Here is a 27,107-nt window from a genome sequence, read left to right as displayed (position 1 = left end):
CTTTGGCTACCCCAGTTCGTGTCGGGCACGTACCAAAATTTTTTTTCTATTTCAAATGCCTTCAGGGGCTTTTCTTTTTGGCACATTGGGAGGAGACAATGCCTGTCACTTCATGTCTTTCCATTTATATTTTGCATAAATCAACGAGGAATTCAGAATGAAACAATCACTCCATATCTTAGTTGACAAATATTTCGCTGTTGGGGGGATGTGCTTGCCTATCTGAAAACATGTTGGCCTTTCCGTGTTTAAGGAACGTGGAGAATACCAAGAAACTCCTTGAGATATTCGTGAGAGCAATGGTAAGATGGTGATGGTGGGGCAATGTGATCGAAGAAGGTAGCTAGTCCATGGAAGATGAGGGAAGGAGAAACATCAGGGTCTGACTCAGGTCTGACCGCCTGGGTTATCTCAGCCAGCGCTGACCTAGGTTGGTTTCCCCAGAAGCAGACCCCAGAACAAGGGTTTGGATAGAAGTGGTTTATTTGGGAAACCATGCAGAACCAGAAGGGGAGTGGGGAAGCGAATCAGGAAAAGGAAAGAAGCCAATGCTGGGTCATCGGTGAGCAGGCAAGGGGTTGTCCCTAACTCAGTCCTGAAGGGGATCTCTGGGGAATACAGGACCTGTCCTACCTGAGGGCTGTGGAGGTGAGAAATCTATCCACAAACTCCCGTTTGTCATGACTTGATGTCTATTCTTGTGGCTTTTAACTTCTTGCACATCCAGGCTGTTCAGCTCAGAGATAGAAAACATTCCTATAGCCCTGTGGTTCCCAAAGTGTGCACTGAGGCACCCCATGATGCCACAGAACATTCACGGGAGAAGACAGGGATATTTTGAATTTGTGAGGGAAACACAGTTGACATCTATCCAACACTGTGTGTGCTATTAGCTTGAGGTTGCTCAGTCTGTACGGGTTGATTTGTGTCCCCTCGAAATTCATATATTGAAGTCTTAACCCCCAGTACCTCAGAATGTGGCCTTATTTGAACCCCTCCCATACTAGGGAGCTCATTCTCTCCCTATTTCCATTCCCCTTCATGAACAGAAAAGGGAAATAGCGAGCCTTGAGCCCTTATTGGGTACCAGGCTGTATACAATCATCATTTCTCTGAATTCTTCCAACTATATAAGGTGGGCATAACCCTCACTGTTCATAGACATGATGAAATTGAGGCTCAGATGGGTGAAGTGACCTGACCAAAGTCTCATTACCCGGAAATGGCAGAGGCAGGATTTGAGCACAGGTCCTTTCCATTCCAGAGCCCTTTCTGCTTCCAGTTCTCACATGACTCGGACAGGTGGGTATTAATAACAAAAGAAATAAGCATGAACATTTGTTGAGCACGACTTTTTTGTGCAGTGTTGTGCTCCCCATGGATTAGCGATTTGGTTTTTCTCATAGTCCTATGAGATGGTCATGGAGGCTGCTCAGCGGCCAAATCAGTCTGTCTTCAGAGCTCACACTTTTTAAAACAGTGCTGTGCTGTGGATTTCCTCATTTTGAGCCCAAACCCTCTTCCTATTCTTTGGGCTCATATAGAACTAGTTGTTGCGTCCTTCGCCAAGACCGTCCCTCACTGCCATGTGAGGACAGCCTGTTGTTTCACTCAGGGCTAACCATGTCCCATTCCGTTCTGTTTTCTTATCCTCTCTCGTCCCCAGCACCATCTTCTGCACACGATGTAATGTCTCTGCATCCTCTCCAAGTGCTTGCTCATTGTTAGTGTTGCCCAGAAAGGAAGCAGGGGACCAAAACTTCCTGTGAAAGGGAAGGTCAGACTCAGTCTTCAGACAATGGCAAGAAAAATAATGACTTCCAAGCGTCAGCAACTGGAGCTGTGTGGCTAGACATTCTGTATTCTGTGCAGGGTCATCTAGCAGCAGATACCTTCTAAAGAGAAGGCGGGGGGCCATTGTGTGGCCATGATGACATCATACTCCTCAGCCGTTCAAGGTTGAGAGATGAAACATGAGTTGGGTTGATCCAGTGTGAAATAATGCCAAGGAGAAAGCATGCAAATCAGAGCACGTGCAGTCAATCTTCTGCAAGCTGGCAACCGACCCCACAGTGTTATTGAAAGAATTAAATAAATTAATACATTTAAAGTGCTTACTAGAGCACCTGGCACAGAGCAAGAGATCAATAAATATTAGTTGATATTAATATCTGCTGTAAAATGAACACTGCACTGTAAAAGTGACTAATTCTTCCTGGGGATGGGGTGTCAGGAAAAAATGATAGTTGCCTCTTAACCTGGACTCCTCATGTGCTCAGTGTTTACATACGCTATCTGTTTTAATCCTGGGGTAAAGTTGTTTTCCTCGTTTTAAAGATACGGAAGCGAAGGCTCAGCAAAGTTAGGCACTTATCCTAAGCTGTGAGGCTAAGTGGTGAAGAGCTTGGGATTTAGACATCAAACAGGTCTGGCTTTGAATCCCAGCTCAGGCACTTTCTGTGTGACCTTAAGCATGTCATTCAATCTCTCTGTGCCTCAGTTTCCTAGTCTGTAAAACAGAGTCATAAAATACCTTCCTTAAAGACGTTTTGTGAGGATTGAGTTAATATATGTAAAAAAGAGCAGTGTCTAGCACATTCTAAGCAGTCAGTAAATGTCATACACATATATACATATACGTGTGTTGGGGGGAGGGTGGGTGTGTGGAGGGGGGCTTTGAAGGATGAGTAGGAGTTTGTCAGGTAGAAAAAGAGAAATAGACATCTCGGGTTAAGATAAATGCAGGGCTAAAGGGACACATGAGCTACCCAACCCAAGACACAAAACATCACTAGTGGTTAATGGCAGGACAGAGCAGAGTTTGAAAATAAGGAGTCACTTGTTGTTAGACAGAGAGAAAGGGTCGAGGTCCTTAGGCCTGAGAGAAGAAATCAGAGTTTGCAGAATGTGGCTCCTTGGTCAGTAGCCTGCTCCTGCCATTATCCCAAGAGCCTGCGAGAGTTCACAACTCCGCCCCCATCAAAGGCAGCCAATGAGGAAGCCCTCTACAGCGTCTCGTTGCCAGGCAACCGAGTTGGTCCAGCCTCGCAGTTTGCGGCTGCTTTCTCTTGCAGTGGGAACCTGAGCCCCTTGTTGGGACTGCCTTAAAATGGGCATCTGGGGGCCCCTCCATGGGCCCCCCTCAGACTTCTTCAGTGGAGTTTTATTTTTTTAGTTCATATTTTATTTTTGTTTATGGGAGAGTCAGATACTCCATTTCAAAGAGAAGGAAAGCTCACAAAAGTTTGTAACTTTCTAAAAAGTGAATAATTCCAGGTTTTCCTTATCGACCCTGTCTGGACTTCCTTATCCTGTTGGTTGGACCTGGATGACTTGCTTTCCATTACTGCTGGGTCAGAAAAGGTTTGGAGTCTCTGTAACTGACACTTGGGAATAAGGGTGAAATTGCTGGAGCCCCTCACACCAGTGGTGGCTGAGGTAGAAGCTTCTGGAAAAACTCTTCCCTTGGGGGCACAGACGAAGCCTGAAGGATTTCCAAGATGACCAAGGTATCAGCCACCAAGAAGATGCAGAATTCTCCCACCTCGGGGGCCCTCTGGCCCTTTTTTGCTTCAGAACTTCCGTCACAGGTAAGTCTCCCCACTTTGATGGAACCAATCATGTTTTCATGACCAAGTAAAATAGGAATTAGCCTCCAGACCAACAAGGGACGGGGGAAAAGAGAAGAATCATCGTGTAATTAAATTGTTGAGACACATCCCTGTTACTATCAATGGTTGGTTTCTCGTAAAGAATGAAAACAGCAGCCAGAACGGTGAGCTGGGCCATCCTATTAGCCAGTAATTCCAAAATGATGGGCTAAATCGGCAGTGACACTGTAGAGCATCAGAGAAAAATGAAGATGAATTGTAGGTTTACCGTTGCAGAAATTTTCAGAGACCGCTGGGCTCGAGGTTCGTGCACGTCCTCTGTCTCACGAGAGGCTGCAGAGCACCCAGCTCGGTTTGGAAGCCTGATTTTGCCACTCAGCAGCTATTGACATTAGACAAGTTGCTTAGCCTCCCTGAGCCTTTATTTCCTCGTGTGTGAGAAATGAGAACAGGAACATCAAGTAGGAAGAGATAGTGTGAGGACTAAGTGAAGTAAGATATGGAAATTGTTTAGCATGATGCTAACACTTGATAATGTGTATGTGTGACATGAAATACTGTTGGTGATTCGAAAGACAAAGAACAATCCTCACTATGCATTTAATGACTAGAGTCAAGGGTTTCTGTTTTTGAATGATTGTAACAGGGTAGGCCAGTTATGTCTTTGTTAAGTGCGTCTGTGTTGTTACATCCATTTTTCACCCGTGATTGGCCAGAGTAGGTGAACAGTGAGAGAAAGGGTCAAAGGTCACACTGGATCACCTAGAATCCTGTCCTAGGAATGGGGACCTGGGGGGAAGTCTGTGCACAAAAGGGAGCTTAAAACCCAGCTATGTTACGTGGGAGTCCAAAGTGTTCCAGAGCTATTTTCTAAGGGTTAACATTGTTATTCACCCCTCGTCGCTCAGCCCTCTTAGTGAGCTCATTCTGCAGGATGCAGTTGTCACATGTCTTCTTTCATCGCAAAATGCTACACAGAAGTGGGTTCCATCCGGTGCAGCCCTCTCTGGGACTGAAACCCCCCGGCATAGCAGTGGGGGGAAGAGAACATAGGAAAGAATGAGGAGCAAGGTGGCTGTTTCAGAAGCAGAGGTGAGTGTGACAGCATGGGCAATGGACCCAAAGAGCCTGGACTTGAACCCTGGATCTGCTGCTTAGCGGCGCTGTGACGTTGGGCAAGTTGCAGAACTTCTCTGCTCAGCGTTGCCATCTGTAAAATGGGGCTATCATAGTGCCCCCTGGTGGCTTTGCTGTGAGCATTAAATGGTATGTCTGAAGCTCCTAGAACAGCTCCCGGCTCACAGCAAGCACTCCCTAGATTTTAGTTATATTGTGATTTGATTCATTTAGCAAACATTTATTGAACCTTTGTTTTGTGCTCAACACATGCTCTTGTAACAGATGAGACTTGCCTTTAAAAATTTCACAATCTAGAGTGTGCATGTTTGGGATGGGGAATGAAAGAGATAAGACAAGATAATTATAATGCAGGGTGATTAGTGATATGCTGAGGAAGTATCCGTGGGTGTTGTGGGAACTCAGACTCGTGTGTGTGAGAGAGAGAGAGAGAGAGAGAGAGAGAGAGAGAGAGAGAGAGAGAGAGAGAGAGAGAGAGAGAGAGAGATTGAGATGGAGATTTGAGGGAAGAAGCCAAGTACCCAAGTAAATGTAATCGTTTTCCACCTTGCGATCGAGAGGTGAAGAAAGTAGAGGAAGATACAGAGCTACAGAGGTTGGAATGATATCTCTTTCTTGGGAGGCTGGTAGGTGAGACTCAGGGAGGTCAGAAGGGGAGAAGGCATCCAGAAAACTGTGGGATGAACTCAGACCTCAGACACAAAAGACTCATTTATATCCTGCTGCGCCCCACTTTCTGGGAAATAATGAAGACCTCCAGGTTTCCCTGGTTTACAACTGAAGGATCACGCCTTTCGCATTTCAATTTTTTGGGCTACCATAAAGCACTGATTAACCTAAACCAGGCTAACTCAAAAGTGACAAGCCATAAGAAAATGTGTCAAGATTACGATCAATTTCTGGTGTCACTCAAACCAAGAAGGATTGCAGTGGTGGTGATAACAATGATGACAGTTAACATATATTGAGTATTACCACGTGCCACATTCTAAGCAAAAGTCTACGTGTGATATTCCAGAACCTTCTACAATACTTCAAGGTGTGAGCTGTTCCCTCCTGAGACAGGCTCCGTAGACGATGCAGGTGAGGCCACAGGGGGCTGCGTGGTGATGCCACTTACTCCTGAGTCCACCATGCACTAGTGTCATAGGTGACAGTTGGGAAAACCCCTCAAAAGGGTCCGGAAGTCCAATGAAACGAGCTACTTTCCTTCTCGCAGAGATGGAGGTTGCGACATTATAACTAATGTTCCTGTGACACTCTGCCTTGTACAACATCTTCATGTAGTTTTTTTCAACAGAAGGAATATGAATAATATATGCAAATCCTCTGCTTGAATGTCTTCTCTCGAGGAAACCTTCTGTGGGGCTCTGGCTCCCTAATCAGTTAGAGAATTCCTTCTCCCTTTGTTTCCCAAGGAAGCAAAAGAGGAGTCTAACGGGATTAGCCGCGGTTGGAGGAGGGAACAGGACATGTATAGATAGCATGGACCCACAATTTCTTCCTTGGAAAAGCCAAAAAAAAAAAAAAAAAAAAAGAGGGACACTTAGCACACCTCCTCCATACTCTAGAATGGAAATGCAGAAATGGGATTTGGCAAAAACTATAACGGCGTGGAATTCTTTATACAAGCTGTGTCTCTTGGTGCCTGAACTTTCTATCTCACTGTCATTGAAAAGCCAGACAGAAAGCTGCTTCCCTAATTTGTGCAGATCCTAAGACATCCAGGAACGACGCTGGGTGCTCTGCTCATACCCTCACTAGCTTAGTGATTAGAAGAGCAGATTCGTAGCAAACTCCATGGGTACAAATCCCAACTCTGCCACTTGACTAGATGGTGTGGCCTTGAGGAAATCCGTGCCTCTCCCTGCCTCAGTTTCCTCAGCTGTGAAACAGGCACACCGTATTTTATCTAATCTAAGACATCTTTCATTTCAAGATGCATCATAATTTCCTTGTGCCGCAAAGAAAGAACACTGTACTGATTACACTATAACCTGTTTCAATGAGAAAATGTGCCCCAGTTTCAGAGCTATTAAAATGTGGAAAGATGTGCATCTTAGAACAGATGACATACAGCTAAAAATACTCCTCTCTCGTAGGGCTGTTGTGGGGATTTGATGAGCTGATATGGGTGAAGCTCTTAGAACAGAGCCTGGCACAGAGGAAATACTATGAAATGCGAGCCATGATGACATTTTGTTTAATCCTTTTATCAACCCTATGATAGAGGTGTTGTTATTAACCCCTTTTGCACCAGGGTAGACTGAGCCTCGAGGAGCCCCACTGGCTGGTTCTCTGTTGAGAGGTGAGTTGGCAGGTTCGGGGAGGAAGGGACAAATTAGGCAGAATTCCAGGTATGGACATGACCTTGGCCGGCGCATCTCTGACCCCTACCTTTGTGGTGAAAATGGAGATACTCAGAGAAAGTCTCAGAAGTCCAGCCCACTGTCACGCAGCCAGCTGCCCTGACTCAGAAACGGGAACCAACATATTTTAGAAAGATTTCCCCCAAGAGATACTTTGACTCCCAGCACAATATGTTTCCCCTGCGCAAATGAAATGATTTTCCTCCTTGTCCAGATACAAGAAATTGTGGACCGAAAAGGTAAACGTACAGGTGACTCATTGCTCTTTGTTCAAAGTGGGCTGGATGCTGGGTGATTTTTCTGGCCTCTAATCACTGAGACCACGCCCCCTGCACTGAATCACTGATTACCCTAAAAAAAATAATAATAATAATAAAAGATCTAACCACCACATGAAACCCAATTCTGAAGAATCCCGGCCAGTGGCAGCCTTCATTTTTATATGACACACGACTTAGGACAGGAAGATTATCAGTGAGTCCTCTTTCTTCTGGCTCCATTGTGACGGCATGAGACAACTGCAGAATTCACGTTGTTGTTTTGGTTTGTTGTTTTCTTTCTGCCCTCATGCTTTGCACTGGTAATGCTTGCCTAGGCAAACCTTGCTGTGTCTAATTGCAGGCCCACTGGCTCCCCACCGTGATAAATCAGGATGCAGGCAAAGCATATGTTCTTTACCTCCTGATACAGAAGGAACAATAGGCACTGTCTTTACATTGGACAGAAGGAAGCAAGCTCTTTGTCTCAACTGTGAACAGGCAGATGCTGCACAAAGGGGAGCAGAGGGTGAGGGAGGGGGACGGTAGAAGAAACACATCAGTCTACCTGATGTGAGGTAAGCTTAGTGACTTGGTAGGGGCTCTGCCTTTGAAGTCAGACAAAGGTGAGTGCAAATCTCCTACCTGAGACGCTCTAATGTGAGGTTCTGTGAAGTGGGTTGACTAGGAAGAGGGTCTATCCATAGATGTTCTAGAAGGAGGAAATAGAATAATGCATGCAAAACCACTGAGCACAGTACTCAGTACACAGTTAGCCCGCAGTAAGTGATGACGGTGGTTATTATTAGTACTTGTGCTGCTCTCTCTTCTCTGAGGATACGAGTGCCACAGTCGCCATTTTGAACACAGGGTTGGCCGAGAGATGAAGCCTGGAGGAAGCTGAGTATTAACTGGAAAGTCACAGAATGGGGTCCATCATGATCAAGGCCACGTCCCAACCTAAGGGGCAGAGGGAAGAGGCAGGTGTAGGGATATATCTTTAGAACTGGTGTGAGAGTGGATTTCCATGAAGGGTGACGTAGGTGCCTGGCAGGAGAGGGTTCATCCGCGTGGCAGAAATGCTTGCCCCCGTTAGAATCCTTAGTGACAGAAAAGGGGGAGCCCCTGAGCATGATTTCAGTCCCTTAGGTTTAACTCTTAGCCCAGTCCCATTACTCAGTTTCAATCTCACGGGAACCAGAGGGAAGTGAGAAGAAAAGACCGTGTGTTATCAGTTAGGATCGTATTTAGCTGCAAGGAAGAGAAAAATGAAAAAGCAGTGACATAAACACAATGAATTTGTTTTTCTCATCTAAGAAGTCTAGGCATTGGTTCAGGAGCTCACAAATGTCAGGACTGACAGGTCCTTTTACCTCACGATCCTCACATTCTAACAGAAAGGAGAGAGGGAGAGCTACGTTTGCCGCTTTTAGGAGGCCAAGAAAGGCTTTCCTGGCCCCTTCCCAGCATTATTTTCTCTTATGTCTCATTTGCCAGAATAGCGTCACCTGACTTTTCTAACTGCAAGAATGGCTGGGGAAGTGTGTCTCTAACATGAGTGTGGAAAGCAGTGGCAAGGGGGACAAGTGAAGGTATTGGAAGTGAGTATTGGACGGACCGAACAGCCGTGACTGGCACAAATGATTTCACAAAAACTCAGACACTGGCTCTCCCAAGCAACACACTGATGGAGAGTAACCTGAAAAAGAGAGAAATCCCTTACCCTACACAACAACTGCTTGGGAATGTCAAGCGCACTTATCCATAGTGGTACTTTAAAAAAACAGCACAGTATCCATGAGGGGGGGGCGGGGGGGCGGCAAGAGAAGAGTAGAGGCTCCCCATGAGAACATTCATTCCTTCAACTAATGTGTATTGAGCTCCAAGAATGTGCATGATTTTAGGTGTTGGGGATACAGCAAGGAAAAAAGACAATCACTGGAAACTCTCGAAAAATATATACTTACAGGGAATAACCTGAAAATAGAGCTGAGACAGTGGGATGTGTGCCATCTTTACTCCTGTAACCCCCATCTGTTTCCACAGTTTGTACGTGGCGGGGGGCGGGGGTGGGAGTAGGTCTCTTTCCACAGCTGTGCAAATGTGTCTAAACTCCGGTTAGACAAGCATTTGCACAACTGTGGAAAGAGACCTACTCTACCCCCCTTTCAGCATTCCCACAGCCTCCAAAGACTCAGCCGTCAGCTGTTAAATTTAAAAGCTGCAGAATCCATGTGGGGGTTCGGTGGCAAGTAGCACTTATATAAAATCTGACAGAAGCCAATTAAACCCTTCTTGGACTGAATAAACCAACATATTTTTCTCGGCAATCTTTCTGACAGCTAAATTCAAAATCATCATTGCCGGTAATAGGACACCTTCTATCAGGAGATGGTGGCATTTTTCCCTTCGAAATTCCTGTTTTCAAACTGTGCTGAGAAAATTTCTTACGGGGCTCAATTTTGATCTAATGTAGTTCTGCCTAAATTGGAATTTATGCAATCGGTAGTTTTATTTAATAACTTGAAAATTAGCCATGTCTAGTGGTCTGCTTGCAAGCCTGGAAGCGCCTTGGGGTTTCTGAATTTCACGAAGTGGAAAGATGATACAGTTGGGGTGGTTTCTGGGATGGGTTCAGTGTGGTCGAGGGCTTCAATGGGTCCAGGTGGGTCATAGCTCAGTGGCAGCAATGACAGAGAATAATACCCCTCTGCAGCCTGGGACACAGTCAGGGTGACCTCTGAGGTCTATATTGAATACCTAGCATGACAGACATTTGGGGTGCACTATAATGAACCAGACCTGGGGTCTTGTCCCAAAGAACCCACAATTCCATTGGAGAGAACATTCATAAATAACCATGAATCGAGATAGTAAATAAGAAGTACCAAAAAAAAAAAGGCAAAAAATACATAGGAGCTTGGAGATAGAAATAAGTTGTACCGTGGAAAGAAATGTACAAATGTACACTGAATCCGTCTAATCTGAATCTTCACTGTTGGCTGGATGTAGTCTCGTCTTATACCAATGAGACGCTGAACCAAAGCTAGAACTTATCATCTAATACATCGGGGATGGGGGCGTATCACCATTCTCCCCCCAAGAAACAAGTCCTCTCTGGCACCGTCTGACAAAATGTTCCCCCACAGAGCTCTGGTAAACCAGTCTTTTAATACTCTTTCTCTTCACATACAATGTTGCCCAAGTTTTCCTATCCCTTGGGATTGTCAAATTAGGGAGGACTCTGCTCCAAGAATTCCCACTAAAGCTTTTGGTAACTGGAAAGGTCTAATGTGTTACTTCTTTTGAGGCTTTGAGCTTTAGCAGAGCAGGCGCCTTGGTCCTCTAGACTTTGGGGGCCGACAGGCTGTCCTGTGCATTGTAGGATGTCGAAAGTTTCTGGCCTCTGGCCATTAGATGCCAGTAGCACTCTCCAGAGGTGACAACTAAAAATGTGTCCAGATATTGCTAAATGTTCCCTGGGGGGCAGAAGCACCCCTGGTTGAGAACCACAGCAGTGGAGGATGACGAAAGTCCTGAATACCTTTCCCTGATCGAAGGCTTATCTGATGGTGAAACATTCCCCATCTACATAGACGACGCAATCGTGTACCCACATGTTCAGGCAGAAACCTGAGCTTCACCTTGGCCTCTCCCTCTCCCTCACCCCTTATGTCCAATCAGCTGCCTCAGGGTCACTGTTCTACAGACACCGCCTCCTTCCCCAAGGTCACTACCTGGTCAGGGCACGTCTCTACCCTGGACTATTCAACCTGTCCCCTACCTGCCCTCTTTACCTTCAATCTGACCTTCTTCCAACCCATTCTCTTTCAATGCAAGTACGATACAGTCATTTCCCTGGTGAAAACAATTAAATGGCCCTCCACTGCCCTCCAAATGAAGATTAATGTCTTTACCGAGGTTTAAAAGGCTGTGCATGATCTGTTTCCTGCCAACTTTGCCAGCCCCATCTCTCATTACTTGGTCTACACAGAAGCCAAACTCGTTTTCGAATACGCCATGACCTTCCTCTTCTTTCTCCTTGAATGTTCTATCTCTAGCTCTCCTTTTCCATGGCAAGATGTGTTCCAGAGCTCTGAACAGCGGTGGGGCACGCATGGCCCTCACCAGCCTAACACCAGCTCTCTCGATACCTAGCTGTGTGACTTTGGACAAGTCACTCAACCTCTCTGGTTTCTTCATCTTCGTGTGCATAATCAGGGAACCTAACCTGGCAAGTTTTGGATTCCCTCCTTGCCCTGTGACTCTTAAAGAGCAAATAATGGCTACCACTTATGGAGCATCTATTACGCACCAGGTACTTTACATACATTATTGAAATCAACTCCTCAGTCCCATGGGACAGCTACTCTCATTATCCCTATTTGTTGAGATGAGGAAACTGAGTCTTGGAGAGGGTGTATACCTTGTCCAGAGACACCCAGGTAAGTAGGTGTTGGAGTTAGAATCTGAATCCAAGACTGACTGACCAGAGAGAGACTGTGCTCTGAAGGTGAGCCTGGTTGGCTGCAGTAAGAGGGACAGTAGACAAGTATCTTTCTAATGGGGGCATCTGCCGGGGTGATTTTTAAAGAGTAGATTGAAAAGTCTGTGGCAGAAAAAAAGCAAAGTGCCAATTTCATCTGCAAGCAATGCAAACAAGCACGTAACTCTGTCCGTGACCACAGCCAAGGGCACTGGGATTTTCTTGAGCTCTCGGTAAAATTTGCTAGTGAGCTTTTCTGGAAGAGAAACAGCTAATGATGGGGGGGGGGGGGGCTGTATGTGGCTTAGACTCATCTTTCTGAATTATGCTCCTCTCATTGAAGATTTATAAGCCATTTCTAATTAAAATCACATTTCTAAGAAAGGCATAGTTTGATCCTGGGTCAATACCCTGCCAAAACCTGCTAGATAAAATGGAGGGGAAGACAGATCTAGCTAATGAGGAATGAGTTTCTGCGCTGTGTGTGGCTGCAATGTTGATCATTGTAAACAGCTTAATTGGGTTGAATAATTTGGGTAAATATCTAGTTAAATGGATTCAGTCCGAATCCAAGCTCTGACCCACTACATTTTTTTTTTTATTTTCTACAAAAAGAAAAAAAAAAATACCCTGCATCATAATTGCCTATGCATTTGTCTGATCCCACCACTAGGCTTGGAGTTCCTTGAGGGAGAGGACCATGCCTTGCTCATGAGCCTATCCCCAGAGCCTAGCACAGTGCCTGGAACTAGGGAGTTCATTCAGTGTTCTCTCGTCTTTATTCTCAGGACCAAGAACCTCTCTCCATACTGAGTGAGGCAACAACGCATCCCCCAGTTAACTGTAAATTCCATCTGGACAAGGGTCCACACATGTTTTATTCCCAGGTACATGCTGGGTGCTCCATAAATATGGATAACATCCCAATACCTGCCATGTGTGTGACCTTGGGCAAGTGACTCTCTGTGCCTCAGTTTCCTCATTGCCCACATGGAAATAACAAGTTCCTGTTTCATAGGGTTGTTGGGAGGATCGTTGAGATGATGCCAAGAAAAGCCCCTGGCACATAGTAAGTGCTCATTAAATGTTATCTCTTCATATTTCCACTTAGGGGTGGAAGCTGTTGGCTCCCAAATATCAAGATTACCACATTTAAATACTGACATTTCCAGAGATGATAACTCTCATGCTGATCATTTCTTATGCATTCAGGAAAAGGCAGCCCAAAGGGTAACATGACTAAAATGTTGCATTTCTAAGAGCCCTTGAAGAAAATGCCCGACAGGCAATTAGCACGTGACTGTCGCCTCTGTTGCAATTGCTTATTAGTGGATCTCATCCTGTACATCAAACTACTTCTCTGATATTTTTAGACCTTTTAAAAGAGGCCTTTCAAAACGCAGGAAGCAATGCTTACTGACGAGGAGCGAGGAATTTGAGAGAACATGAATCGGGCATCTGCATAGAGGAAGGATAAATGATGGGGTGGGGGAACAGCAGAGGTTCACGGGACCTTGACACGCAGCCTGGATGATCTGTAACCCTAAAGAGCACCCCCACCTTTCCCCTCTCTGCCCCAAACCAATAAATACCCCTTTTCCTGTGGCTCCAGGGCTTGAGATTTAAACTGTATCAATAAAAGCACCTGACGTGGGACCCAGGCCAGGGAGCGTTGCAGGGTCCTGCCGCTGCTTCCTGCTCTGTGGCCTCAGTCTGTCTGCTTTGCTTTCCTGATGCTGAGTTTTCTCACCTGTAATTGAATCTTGAGAAGATTCAAGATCACATTTATAAGGACTGGATCCAGAGTAATAACTGAGATGGATTTATGATTAATGTTATCCCACCTTCTGGTGCCTGATATACATTTTCCCAAGCCCCACCACCACCACCACGTTCTGTCGTGTGTCATGACAACCTTAGTCTTTTGCTAATGAAGGAAGGGGTAGTACTGAGGAAAAAACCCTGTCTCCTCATGAATAGTCATTCTCTCAAAGTTGTCCCAGGGATAGCAAAACGAAGGATGCTCTTGTATCCTCCGTGAAGTTAAAAAAAAAAAAAGGTCAATGTTTTAAAGTTAACTAATGTTTTAAAGGATACATTATATATATAAATGGCACCTGATGGTGATAATAAAAATAACTGGCATTATTGGTTGAGTACTTACTCTGTGCCGTGTGCCATGTTAAGCCCTGATATGAATTATCCAATTCCATTCACTCTACAATGTTAAGAGATAGGTTTTATTAACCCCATTTTGCAGGTGAGGAAACTGAGGCTAAGAGAGGTTCACGAACTTGACCAGAGTCCCACAGCTAGTTAGTGGACCATCTGGCGTTCAAAACCAAATCAGGTCAGAGTGCAAAGTCCTCATTTTTAACCATCACGTATTACTTAACAAAGCAAGAGCCTGATTTTATTTCCGGGGATGGGTGGATTGAAGGAAAATATGTCCCTCCTCTCAAAAGAAGATCATAGAAAAGGAAAACCACCTACTTTGAGGGCTTTGAGAGGATAGAGAAAATACTGACTGCATCACATAGCTGACTCACTTCCAGCTCACTCACCAAGGCCAAAGTACCAGGGAGTGTTTGAGGACACATGCCACTTATCCCAGAAGTCCCGAAGTCAGAAAGTGACAAACACTCCACAGGACTCTCTATCCACTCCAGCCCACCACTAAAAATCTCACGAACCTTGATCCTACCTTTTGTAACGTCAGTAATCACAAAAGTAACCTGTCCATTGAATAAAGCCTGGGATCCGATCAAAACATGAATTTATTTTTGCCTCTCACTGCTCCCTTCAAATATTTTCAGTGGAGGAAGCTTTCCTCAGGCCCCTGCTTAGAAACAAGATATCCGGTGCCTCTTCTTGCGTGGCAGCCAGTCTTGCAGTCTCTTTAAGTCACAAGACACAGTCGTGATGAAATGTCAGAAATTAAAAGTGTTGATTCCCAAAATTAATATATTAAGCAGCACTTCAACCTTCCTTCCTGGAAAAGACTGTGTTCCCTTTTCCTGTCTTCTAAGGATGGCTTTATGCAGGCCACCTGCCACCAGGGAGGAAAGCATAGGACATGCCCCCTTCTTCTACCCATGGAAATGCCCCCCTCCCCTTAGCTCTCTAACTGCAGAGGCTGGAAGGGAACATAGGGGCACAGGAAGGTTCTTTCTGGTGCTGTCATAAGATATCTCTAGTCTCCCAGGACCAGATGTCTAAAGCTGGCTCTCTCTCCTGTAGGCACTTCCGTTGGCTCTTCGGAAGGTCCCTGCTACAGCCTTCTGATCTATTCCACTGCTGTCCACTGTCTACCAGCTGTGCTCACCCCTCAGATTCTGGTTTACTAGTAGCCGATGCCCCCCACCCCCCAGACTCCCAACACTGGGGTCTCCCAGGCCTCTGGTGGGAGCTCTTACAGGCAGAATCCCAGGCTGATATTCCTGCCTTGGGTGTCACAGCTCGTCCCCAGGTTCCACGCACCCTTGACACCCCACTGAAGACAAGCACCACTTCCTAAGCCAGCACCAGCCACTCTCCGTCTCTCCGCCCTGCCCGGAAGTACTCCCCAGCCTGGCTCGGTCCTCTGGAGTTTCCAGGGGGGTGTCAGAGCCCAGCCCCGCAGACCCCCAACTGCAGGGGGTCACATTTTAAGTTTTTGAGCCCATGGAGAAAGCCTCTCTCTCATTCTGTTTGAAGTGAGGGATAAGCACCCTTCTCCCTTTGGGTCAGGATTCAAAGCAGCCCAGCAGCTACTGCTGAAGAAATGACTTCACAAATCCCTCTCTCCCTTTCCACTCTCGTTTTTTATATTCTCCAAGTGGATAAGAATCGGGGACCCACTCTCCTACAGCTACCTGAAGATTCCTTCAAGGCGGTCTTCCTCACTTTGATTTGGAGTTTGATGCCGATGGCATCTTGGCGCCTCAGTCTACACTATCCCACCTATTCCACCTGATCGTGTGTCTTGTTACCCTACCCCTCACTGAGGGTGAACCTGTGCCAGGTGATTTCGAAACACTGTCTTGAGGCCTTAGCACAACCCTGTGAGAAAGGTGTTATCACCTCCATTTTACAGATGAGAAAACTGAGGCTCAGAGACAAAAAGTGATTTGTGTGATGGAGAAGCTGAGACTCGAAACCAGGCTGGTCTGGCCCCAAAGACCCATTTTCCCAGCACGATACTCGGAGCTGCTAATGTCAGCCGGGGTGCAGACCTGGCTTCATTCTCAGGTCTCCAAGGTTAGTTCCAGACCACGTTCCTACAGCCAGGGTCCTGCTCATTTCCAAAGTCTTCTGAGCTCATCGGAAGTGACAGGAGCATTTTGGGAGAGGATGCCACACTGTCGACAGAAGTCACATCACATCAGCCATCTCATGGTTACTCACAAAGGTGTCCCATTTCTTCCTTTTTGACATTAGAACACATGGAAGGAAGCCAAACCCCGTTGTCCCTTGTCTGCCGATGAAGGCAGATCACCCCTCCTGGCACCTAAAGGACCGGAGTTTAATCCACAGTAGGAGCCTTAAGGAAGCGGCGGGCATATTGGTCAGAGGTCAGACACCTCCTAAGCTGCCAGCCCTCATTCAGGGAAAATATAAAAAGATGTCACTCCCCAGAAAGCAGGTTTTATTTCACTGAAGGTTTGGAAGCTGCATATTAAAGATGTCGCCTCTCCTCTCCTCTCCCTCCCCTCCCCCTCCTCTCCTCTCCCCCTCCTTCCTCTCTCTCCTCTTCTCCTTTCTCTCCTCTTCCTCTCACTCTCTCCTCTCCTTACTCTCTCCTCTTCCTCTTCCTTCTCCCTCTCTCTCCCCACCTCTTCCCCTTTGTATCATGACACTTAATATTTGTTAGCTCTTCCTGTACTTGGTTTTTTTTTTTAGCTAAATTATTGTAACAATTTTATCTGTTTAAAAAGAGAGAAGTAGACAGCCTGACCCAGGGAAGGCGGCTTTGCAGACCCACTGCTCAGCCGTCTAATCCTGCAGACTCATTAATGTTTTCTTTCTGCCCCGGAACGTAAGAAAGCCTGTTCTGTAATTGTGCACTTTAGGTAAACAGATCATTAGATAAGATTGATAACAGCATGGCCCAGGCAATGTTTTAAACCAAAAGCAGACAAGCACGAGGGTGTCTCCAGTTGTAAACGACAGGACCACAATTCGTGCAGTTTCGGCGAAAGGTATTTTGGGGGTTTTCAGCATACATGGCCTTTTTCTGAAGGCTCACTTTTCTGCTTTCACCAAGAAAAGGGAGGCTTTCTTTCCAGCTAGACACAGAGCACAGGGCTTCAGGCAAATGGGGGGGGGGTGTTGTTTTGATAATGAACTTGATATTGAGTTACAATTCTTTAATATAGACCACGCATTGTCATTGCAGTTAATGCCTTCATATTACAAAGCCTCGTTCTCAACAAAGCATACTACTGACTTCAGATGAATGAAAAAGAAAAAAAAGAGTAGATGGCACAAAGGCTTCCTTCCTTCTTTCCTTCCTTCCTTCCCCTTTCTTCGTGAATCATTTTTTGCTTTCTTTGTTTTATTGATTTATTTTTAATCAACGTTTGGGGGTATCATTTAGAAACTATAAAATGCACACGTTCGAAGTCTACAGTTTAATGAGACTTGACACATGGATGCGTCCCCATAGCCACCACCCCATCCAGGACAGCAGTTCCATCCTCCCACAAGGTTCCCTCCTGTCCCTTTGTAGTCCATTCCTTCCTTCTACCTCCAGCCCCAGGCCACCACCCATCTACTTTCTATCACTGTAGATGAGTCTTGCCTGCTTTCAAATTTCCTCTAAATTGCAGCAGACAGGATATACTCTTCTGTTTCTGGCGTCTTTCATTCAGCATGTTTCTGAGAGCCATGTTGTTGGGGACACCAGTAGTTTGTTCCTTGTTATTGGTGACTTGCATTCCACCGTATGAATAGATGAGAATGCATCCATTTCCCTGCTGATGGATGGACATTTGGGTTGGTTCCAGTTCTTCTTCCTTTATTAATATCTGAACTTGTCTGAGAAATTTGCTGGTGCGTCTTATAATTGACGCCCATCCTGGTAAACAGAGCACAGTCCCCACCCTTAAGTAAGTCTCAGCCTGGAGGGGGAGCTCGTGTTGGAAAAGTAATTTCAAGCATGATGAGTGTTGCACAAAGGCGAGCATAGGCCGTTATGGGAGCAAACAGCAGGAACAGCCCGTTTCGTCCAGGGCTTCAGGAAAATCTCCCTGAAGATGAGACTCAAGGATGACTGGGAGTGAATGAAGTGAAGACTGAAGCTGGGGCTGGGGTGTGATAGAAAACTCGGTGGGCGTGGAAGGCTGACAAAAATTAGTGCACCACTAAACATCTACCCAGTGAGAGAATACTGCGATAAACATTGAAAATATTATTTCATCTCATCTTCAGAACAACTATGAGAAGTATATTAAGCCCCATTTAGCCAACGAGGAGCCTGAGATTCTGGGAGATGCGATATAATAACTTGTCCCAGGTGACACCAGTAGTGGTAAAACAGGATTCGAACCCAGTTCTATCTGGCTCCTAAGTTCTTGGTTCTCCCTGAAGCCAAGCCTGGTTAGATTGATTTCAGGGGAGATGGAAAGAAAGAGACAGATAAGAGAAGGATCAACACATCCCTGGCATGTAACAGACACTAAAAAATCTATACATATTTATTAAATGACTAAATGTCTAAGAAAGGGAAGTATTTTAGCATATTATTTGTATTTCCTCACTTGTACTTACTACATTGCTTGAAAATAAAAATAAAGAGACATGACTGCCAAACTTATCAAACCCTACTCATTCTGCCCTCACAATGTCACATTATACAAATGCAGACTGTGTGTGTGTGTGTGTGTGTGTGTGTGTGTGTGTGTGTGTGTGTGTTGTGGTCAGAGGCAAGAGCTAGACTAAAGTGGAATCAGAGAAATACCAAGAGGTGTTTACAAACTCAAGGGCAGAGGGATCTATCAGTTAACCAAAGTGAGATAAATAAGACTGCCAATTAACTTCAGACTCCCAGAAGCAGTGAGCAGAGAACGCTGCCTGAACAAGAAAAGCATAGCTGGGAGCTTCCATATCGGGTGCCGTCTGCATGGAATTTGTTCCCTTTTCCATAGAAATGTGTGGTATCAACTGGGAGGTGTGATTAGACCACCAACAGAGGCTTACTTTAATGGGAAAAATACAGGCGGGTGCCTAACAGCCAACGGAGATCAGAGATGGTCTCTCTCCAGTAAACTCACACACTGCAGAGCCCACAGTCTGCTTACTAAGTAAGGGTATGGGGCTGAGATCACCATGTTTCAAAGACCCAGACTTCCCAACTAGGGTCCTGGGCTCACAGTAATAGCAAAAGCTAAAATGCACTGAGAGCTCACCTACTACAGGCTAATTGCATCAAGGTGCAATTACATGACCTCACTCATTTCATTCTCAAACAAACATAGAAGGGAGATGCTCTTATTATCCCCATTTTAGAGATAAGAAAACTGAGGATAAAGAGGTTTAATGACTTACTCAAGGGTGTGGAACCAGGAGCCCCTTCACCTTTCACTGAAGCCCTTGGTTTTAACCTTTGCTCCACACCTTGTAGGGGAGAGCGAGCAGGGCAACACAGGATGTGGCATAGGATGACAAACTCTCCCCCACTGGAGGGCCTGAGAAACCCCACTCCCATGTAGACATAGAAATTGTGCTCTGGGCGGGTAGAGGTGTGTATGTGGGGGGGGGGGGGAAGTGCCTCCTCCATGAGGAAATTTAAGTAAAGAGAATCTTAACATTCTTAGAACACGTTCCCATTCTCCTAATTTTACATACAGGAAAACTGAGGTCCCGAGCAAGGACAGTGGGGCATTGAGGGTCTCTTAGACAAATATCATCTTCAGGGACCCACCTCTGTACCTGTTGGATCAAGGGGAGCCACCCCAGGAGACGTCCCCTATGTGATAATAGAAATAATGGCAAGCACACCTAGTGTACTCACTGTGAGCCAGGTACTGTTCTAACCACTTTTACAAAAATTAACTGACGTAGCCTCCAAACAACCCTAGAGGGAATGTACTCTCATCATCTCCACATTCCATATGAGGAAACAGGCAGAAAGAGGTTCAGGGCTTACCTGCGGTCGCTTAGGCCCCTGGTCCCACCCTCTGAAGTAAGTCCATCCCTGACCTTTTGCACAAGGGCCTTCTACCTCTCCAGAAAGAGCCAACAAGTCTCCTCCTTCCCTGGTTCTTCCCTGGTCGCTCAGAGTTTTCCTTTCCTACATGATAATTCCACATCGTACATCCCCTGAGTCCCCCAAACTCTGCACTTGCTGTAGAGGAGCTTCACATCTTTCCTCAACAATGTGGAACAAGAGATCCATTTTAGTGTTTGTGTGCACAAGCTCAGGAGGCAGGCCTGGGTCTGAGTCCCAGGTTTGCCCTTAACTGTGACCTTCAGTAAGCTCATCCGATGTAGAGGTCAACATGTGGGCTCTGCCCGAATATCCATCAGCTGATGAATGAATAAACACGGTGTGACACAGCCACGTGATGGAATATTACTGACCATCAAAAAGGAATCAGGTACTGATACATGCAACATGGACGAACCTTGAAAACATTCTGCTAACTGAAAGAAGCCAGTCACAAAAGGACACATACGGAATCATTGCCATGTATATGAAATGTCCAGAAGAGGCAAATCTACAGAGACAGAAAGATTAGTAGTTTCCAAGGGTGGGAGACTATAGAATCATGGGTGATAATGTAAAGAGTTTCTTTTTGAGCTAGTGAAAGTGTTTGAAAATTGACGGTGGTGACGGTTGCACATATCTGTGAAGATACTAAAAACCATTGAATGTGCACCTTAAATGGGTAAATCGTATGGTGTGTGAATTATATCACAATAAAGGCATTGAAGAAGGAAGGAGAAAAGGAGGAGAGGAGGGGGAGGGGAAGGGGAAGGGAGAGAAAAAGGGGGGAGGAGGTGGAAGAGGAAGATCAGAGCAAGATTACCTGGGTTCAAACCCCAAGTCTGGCACTTCATAGCTGCACAGCCTGAAGCTAATTGCCCGAGCCTCGCTTTTCCTGCCTAGTAACAGCTGAGGATGAGAGCAAATGATATAAAACGTGTTTAGCAACGGCAAGGACTCTGGACCAGCCGTTAACCCTTTTGCTGCTGGATCGAGAGAAGGTCCAGGGGGGTTGAGGAGACGGCCTGGGGTGGCCCAGTGGGGGCACAGGGCATAACTCTTTGGCAACCAATAAACAATTTCACGTTCAGACTTCTGAGCTGCAGAGTTTGCAACCATGAGAGAAGCCACCTAAAATTCCGTTTGTCATCAGTGGTGACCGAAGCCTTGACTTCCCGAATACATCAGGGCGCACTCCGGAGCACTGTTTTCAGTGCGGATAATTCCATGTAATTAACATGAGTTCCTAAATGTGCCCAACTGGGGTTTCCATGGTGACTCCCTGAACTTAATTAACGTGGCTGGGTCTGCTCCTCCATTCAAGCTAACCTCACTTACTCGCCTTTTTTTTTTTCTTTTTTTTCCTTTTTTTTTCTTTTTCTTTCTTTCTTTCTTTCTTTTTTCTTTTTTTTTTTTTTTGTGGCCTATAAACAAATATTTATTTCTCACAGTTCTGGAAGCTGGAAGTCCAAGATCAATGCACTGACAGATTTGGTGTCGGGGGGACCTGCTTCCGGGCAGCCTTCTCACTGTGACCACATAGGGTGGAAAGGCGCCATTTTATTTTTCATACCCTAAATTTGATCTGTGCTAATTATCACTCCTCCTCTCCCCGTGTTAACCTGATCACTTTGCAGTTATTTTTCCTCGTTCTTGTTCTTTCTTGCTTTTCCTAATTAATATCCTGAGAGGAGAAAGAAAAGAGTGGGGGTGAGGGGGAGAAACAAATCCTGTTCTCTTTGGTGACAGAAGAAGTAGGGAAAGGTGAAGCCTCAGCCTCCCAGCCCACAGTGACGTCTTGGCTGACAGAACTCGCCACAGCTGCAGAACTAGAGAAGCAGGAGATAAAACCAGGCGGGCAGGTTTGTACAAGGAGATGAAAACTACACAAGCATGACCTTATATGGGGCCTTTCTCGCCTCTGCTAGAGGAATGAATACTCAATCCAGGCCCAAGAAGTCGCCATATTTGGAAAGATACCAGCGTAGGTTTTAAGAAGATTTACAGCGCACAAAGCTCCTCGGCTTATATCTGAACAGTCTCCCACTAAGTCCAGAAAGGGGTGAAAATTACCAACGGAGAGCTGACAGATGGCATTCCTCAGTGGGATGAAGGAGCTTTCCAGTTTTCCTGGGTTAAGAAACACTTGCATCACACTGTATTTCTCAAAAATGCAGAGCAGGTGAGGTTCAGAAGGTGGCAGGGGTTTAAAGCCAGACGAATCCTTGGAAGCTAACGTAAGCTCCCCTGGGAATCAGTCTCACCAAAGAAAAGTGATGTGTGGTGGTTAGGAACATGGACTCGCCAGCTGTGCAACCACAAGCAAGTTACTTCACCTCTCTGAGCCTCAGTATCCCCATCCATAAAATGGGGACAAGAATAGTACATACTGGAGGGGTTGTTATGAGGACACATGGTCAGTGTTGAAGCAAGTAGTAACCATCCTCAAGTGTTAATTATTACTGTCCTCTGCCTCCCAGGTGCCCAGCATCAGGGCAGAGAGTAAATGGTTGTCTAATGAATGAATGTGATGAAATGGGCATCGGGAGGCCTGCCAAAGGCATCAGTAAGTGCCTCTGTTATGCAGACTTTTGTCTCTTAATCCACTTCCTGAAAACAGGGGTTTCAAATTTAAATGCCTTCGAGGGTCACGCAGGAAATACATGAGTAAAGGCAGCTTGGGGATGAGGACACATCTTTCTCTGCCACACACTAGGCAAGTCCAGGCCAGACACAGCCTGGAGACCCCATCAGGTCACTCAACCTGTCGAAAGCTGCCTGAACTAAACCTAAACCTGCTTACCTTCTGCTTCAGTGCAACGCCCCCCCCTTCCCCCACCCCACCCCCCGCGCCACTGACCACCCACCCCCACTGTACCTACGTCATTCCGAATAACACAATCCAGTTTTTAAAGTTCAATTTCTCTCTAACCCTCCGTGCCCACAATGAATTAAGGAAAGCATATCAAATATAATCACGCATTGTTGTGAAGTTCTTGGCAAAGTGGCCGAATGAATGTCAGGCCCTGTGGGCGCCGGTGGTGCATGGTCCAGCTGGGACCACGGTTTCAGCTGTCATGATAATGAATTGCCGTGCTCACTTAGGCTTGGGAATGGATCCAGGACACCGTGCTGGGCTGAGAAAAGAGCTACACAGCAAAGGTGACACCTTGTAGCTCATTTACAAGGCAACAATCCCAAACACACATCACAGTTGGATGAGTGAGAGAAGGTTCTTTTCAACACAGCTCTTTAAAACTGTACTTGAGGGTCTGAAATCTATTAGAAGGGGTCACGTGGGTGGCGCATTCCACTCCTCCTGCCTGTCTCAGCCACGTCCCTCCATTGGCCTGGGACTTGAAGAATGCAGGTGTGGGTAAGAACAACAGGGGCCTGGAAGTGGTGGGGGCTTCGCCAAACACTCGCGCTCCAACCGTTTGGTTTAAAGTGTGTGAGCAGCTTTTTCATCAGCGAGAGCCCTAGAAGCTGATGCCTCGCCTCTGGGGCATGTTGGCTCTCCCTACCTGTTTGTATTTCTTGAAACATCCTCATATTTTTTCATTAAGCAACTATCCCTGGGAATCGATTCCTTCTATAGGAGAGCAAGAGCGTGGGGTGGTGTCTACATCAGCAAAACAGATACGTACTTGAGATAATTAACAAAACATGCAGTACCCCCCAAGTAATATCTGTGTTCAGCGGGGGCAGGAGGGTGGTGGGGCTCAAATCCAGAAAATTCCAGGGGTTTGGCTCCAGAGCTCAAAACTCAAATATAGCTCCCAACCTATTCCCAAGGCTTGGACAGAGCAGTGAGTGGCTCTACAGTTGTGGAAAGGAAGGGAAGGGAAAGGATGGAAGGGAAGGGAAGGGAATGGAAGGGAAAGGCAGGGAAGGGAAGGGGAAGAAAGAATGACCTATGTGTCAGGAAAACTGCCTTTATGTCAGAACTGGGTTAGAATCCCAGGTCTATCACTTACAAGCTATAAAATCTTGGTCAAGACACTTGCATTGCTGAGCCTCGGTTTTTCCCAGTGTCAGAATCTCAGAAGTTCTCCTAAGCTGCTATTTATATTTTCTAAAACAAGCCCCAGCATTCATTCATTTCTCCCAGCAGCAGTGCTTTCTTACCCCAAGGTCCCTCCTTGCTTCAAGGAACAGGCTTTTCGCTAGACCTCAAGAAAAAGACTGCCTCGGAATTCTCCCTGCTGTGGAACCTGGCAGGGTACTGGCCTCCCCGTTTCTGGGAAGCTCCCAACGGCTGCAGCCACAATTAAAATGCACTTCTGTTGAGCCCGTGTGCTGATCCCATCCAGGGACCCTCACAGACCTGGCGGTTCAGGGTGGGAGACATGAGGACAGAGTCCAGGAAGGCAGCTCAGCACACTGTTTGAGTCTGGGTTTTGAAGTTAGGCCAACCTGGGCCGGACGCTGGGCTCTTCCTCTTGCTGGCTGTGCCTCTGTGCCTCTCTGAGTTCTCACCTGTGAAGCTGGACTATAATGTCAATCTTTCAAGAGGCTGTGAGGTTTTAGAGCCAATGCATAAGGAGTTTGGTGATGGGGAGATATCCTCCCGTAGCCATGACTTGTGTAGTTCCCAGGGAACACACTTCAAGAGACCCTCTGGCAAAATCTTAGAGATCAAACTGACACGTGAAGAAGCCTCCGCACCACGGAAGCCAGGCAGTGCCTTGGTCCTCGCCTTCACCTCAGAAGTGCTCCGTCGTCAGCATCCATCAAAGAATCCCCACTCTGACAGATATCTTGGTGCTTGGGCCTTTCTACCATGTCAGCAGGCGTGACACAGATTTCATACAACGTCCAGGCCACGTTGCCCAGAGGTTGCTATACAAGCCACCAGTGGTAAACAGGATGATTTTATAAGTGCAGCCACTTTTCCTCTTAATGATTATATGTTCATTTGGATTGTGCATTAGGAAAACGCTAACAAGTGCTTCGAAGGCATAGTGTCACATATATTATTGCTTAGGAAGAAACTAAAAGTAGGTACGGTTTTTGGTTGAATGCTACTGTCAAGAAAAATATGAGTAGTAAAAGAGGTGGTGCGTGGATTCCACAGTAGACCGTGATGATTGTATGTGAATGACTGAAATTTTGGAAAACTTGGAATCAAGCAGAAAGGAACATGTCAAGTGTAAGCTGCAGAGCAGGTGGGTGGCAGTGTCTTTACAAAGTCCTGAAATGCAAGCAACGTGACTGACCTTGACCCAACCCTAGAGCAACTTTGACTCCCCAACACTAAATGGGAAGCTGAGACTACACCTCCCATTTCTTTCCAGTCCTGAAATGCCCAGCATAGAAAACGCACTCAATAAACAACTGCGGTTCTGATCGCGGCGCTCCAGAGGAAGTGGCTGTGGCCGACTGACCTCACACAAAGCTGGGTTCCAATCCTGTTCACCCCTACCAGCAGCTTTGAGCCCCCGAGCATGTTACTCAACCTCTCTGAGCCTCAGTTCCCTCAGCTACAGATGGGGCTTTTCATCAGACCAGCCCTGCTTATGAATTCTCAGGCAATTTCCTGAGACGCTCACTCCCATGTACAACCTGCTTTTTCACATGGGACTGTGCACCTGGCCCCGGGTCGAGCATTTTCTGCTGAAGTCGAGCAGTGTGATGGGCTTGAACCACACTGATGAGAGTTTAGACGCCAGCTCTGCCACCAAAAATCCGTGTAACCTTACGCCAAGTCTTCTCCCGCTGGGGGTCTCAGTTCCTTCATCTGTAAAGTGGAAGGGTTGCCCCCTTCATGTCCACAAGTTCTCCTTAAGAAAAGCTTGGCTCGGTCCCTTTTTGAACCATTCAGATGTTCCTAAAATATGACTGTTCTGACACCACAAAGACCAAACGTGGGTAATTGACTACATTTTTCACATTTCATTTGTCAAATAGACAGGCTTTAAGTACATGGATAATGAACTCAGAATTCCAAATGAATTTCAACCAATTCCTTTCTCACTCTCTCCATGAGGCAAAAAAGGTTTCTTTGAAGGAAATGAGACGAACGCCATCTTTTTTCTGCTGAACACCTGTGCTTGCCCAAGGCTGAGTGGTGGGAAGCTGATTTGCCACAGGGAGAAGACACATGCTGTAGAGGGGGTTTAATGCGGTGATTAGACACACAGGCTGGAATTCCCAAAGGCCTGAGTTCAATCCTACCTCTGCCACTTACTGTCTGTGACACTTTCATCCAGTTACTTAAAATCTTGGGGGCTCCCTTTCCTTGTGTGGCTAATAACACCTATGTCCCTGGGTTACTGTGAGGACTGGACATATTGAAATATTAAGTACAATGTATTACACCACTCCTGCATGGCAACCATGAAGAACACTACTCTGTAAGGTTCGAGGCTCTTATTATCCCCATTTTATAGATGAGAAAACTGAGGCACAAAGAGGTTAATTAACTTGCCCAACTTCAGAGGTCATAAGTGGTAGAGCTAGGAAAGGCAGCATTGTAGAAATAATAAATGCATAGGTAATTACAATCTGGGAAGAAATACTGTTGAGGGAGGGTGGGGTTTAGGGACAATGCATCCTGGATATGGGTCTATACAGATAGAAACCTGCCCCAGTGATGTGCCAGTAAACAAAACACAAACAAACTCTTGCTTGTACCATTTGCCAATTTCTGTGGTGTAAATACTCCCACTGTGGCTGATTTCAAGAGACGAACGTGACGTCACTGAGCACAGAGCTGGGGAGGAGATGCAAGCGTCAGCTCACAGACTGTCGTCACTCTCAGAAGCTAGTAAACCATTTTTTCTTTTTTTTTTTGTCCCCACCTGACTCCTGATCATTTCCCTGAAAGAAGCCCTTGGCTGTCCTTCCTGGGCCTCCTCCCTCCACCTCAGCTACTGAGTCATCACAGAATGTGCTGGTGCAAATGAAACGCGTCCACAAGGCCCCCATTAAGTCTCCATGAGCAGCTCATGGAGGGCTGTGTTTGACTTGGTCAGTCCTCGTCATAGGGCGTGGGCTCAGGAAGTGGGGGAACAGTGTCCTTCCCTGACCTGAGTGGCTCTCTGCACCCGACAAAGA

The 27,107-nt window shown here is 46.2% G+C and overlaps 1 protein-coding gene and 1 long non-coding RNA gene across 5 annotated transcripts in view; one reads left to right on the top strand and one right to left on the bottom strand.

Annotated features, from left to right (window-relative positions):
- The window catches only part of LOC141569253 (uncharacterized), a 296,091-nt gene that overhangs the window by 89,255 nt on the left and 179,729 nt on the right, over positions 1-27,107 (bottom strand). The gene's annotated exons all lie outside the window — the stretch shown is intronic.
- Positions 3,018-27,107, top strand: part of CCDC60 (coiled-coil domain containing 60) — a 127,089-nt gene continuing 102,999 nt past the window's right edge. For both annotated transcript variants that reach the window (XM_074321731.2, XM_019753964.3), the window contains exon 1: positions 3,018-3,590. In XM_074321731.2, the coding sequence (XP_074177832.2) occupies positions 3,501-3,590 (90 nt within the window). In that variant the 5' untranslated portion in view covers positions 3,018-3,500. The remainder of the gene's footprint in view (positions 3,591-27,107) is intronic.

Source organism: Rhinolophus sinicus, chromosome 9, assembly GCF_057876585.1.
Source record: "Rhinolophus sinicus isolate RSI-liver-muscle chromosome 9, RSI-T2T, whole genome shotgun sequence".
In the NCBI taxonomy this organism is placed as follows: Eukaryota; Metazoa; Chordata; class Mammalia; order Chiroptera; family Rhinolophidae; genus Rhinolophus; species Rhinolophus sinicus.
This window is presented reverse-complemented; position numbering and strand designations above follow the sequence as displayed.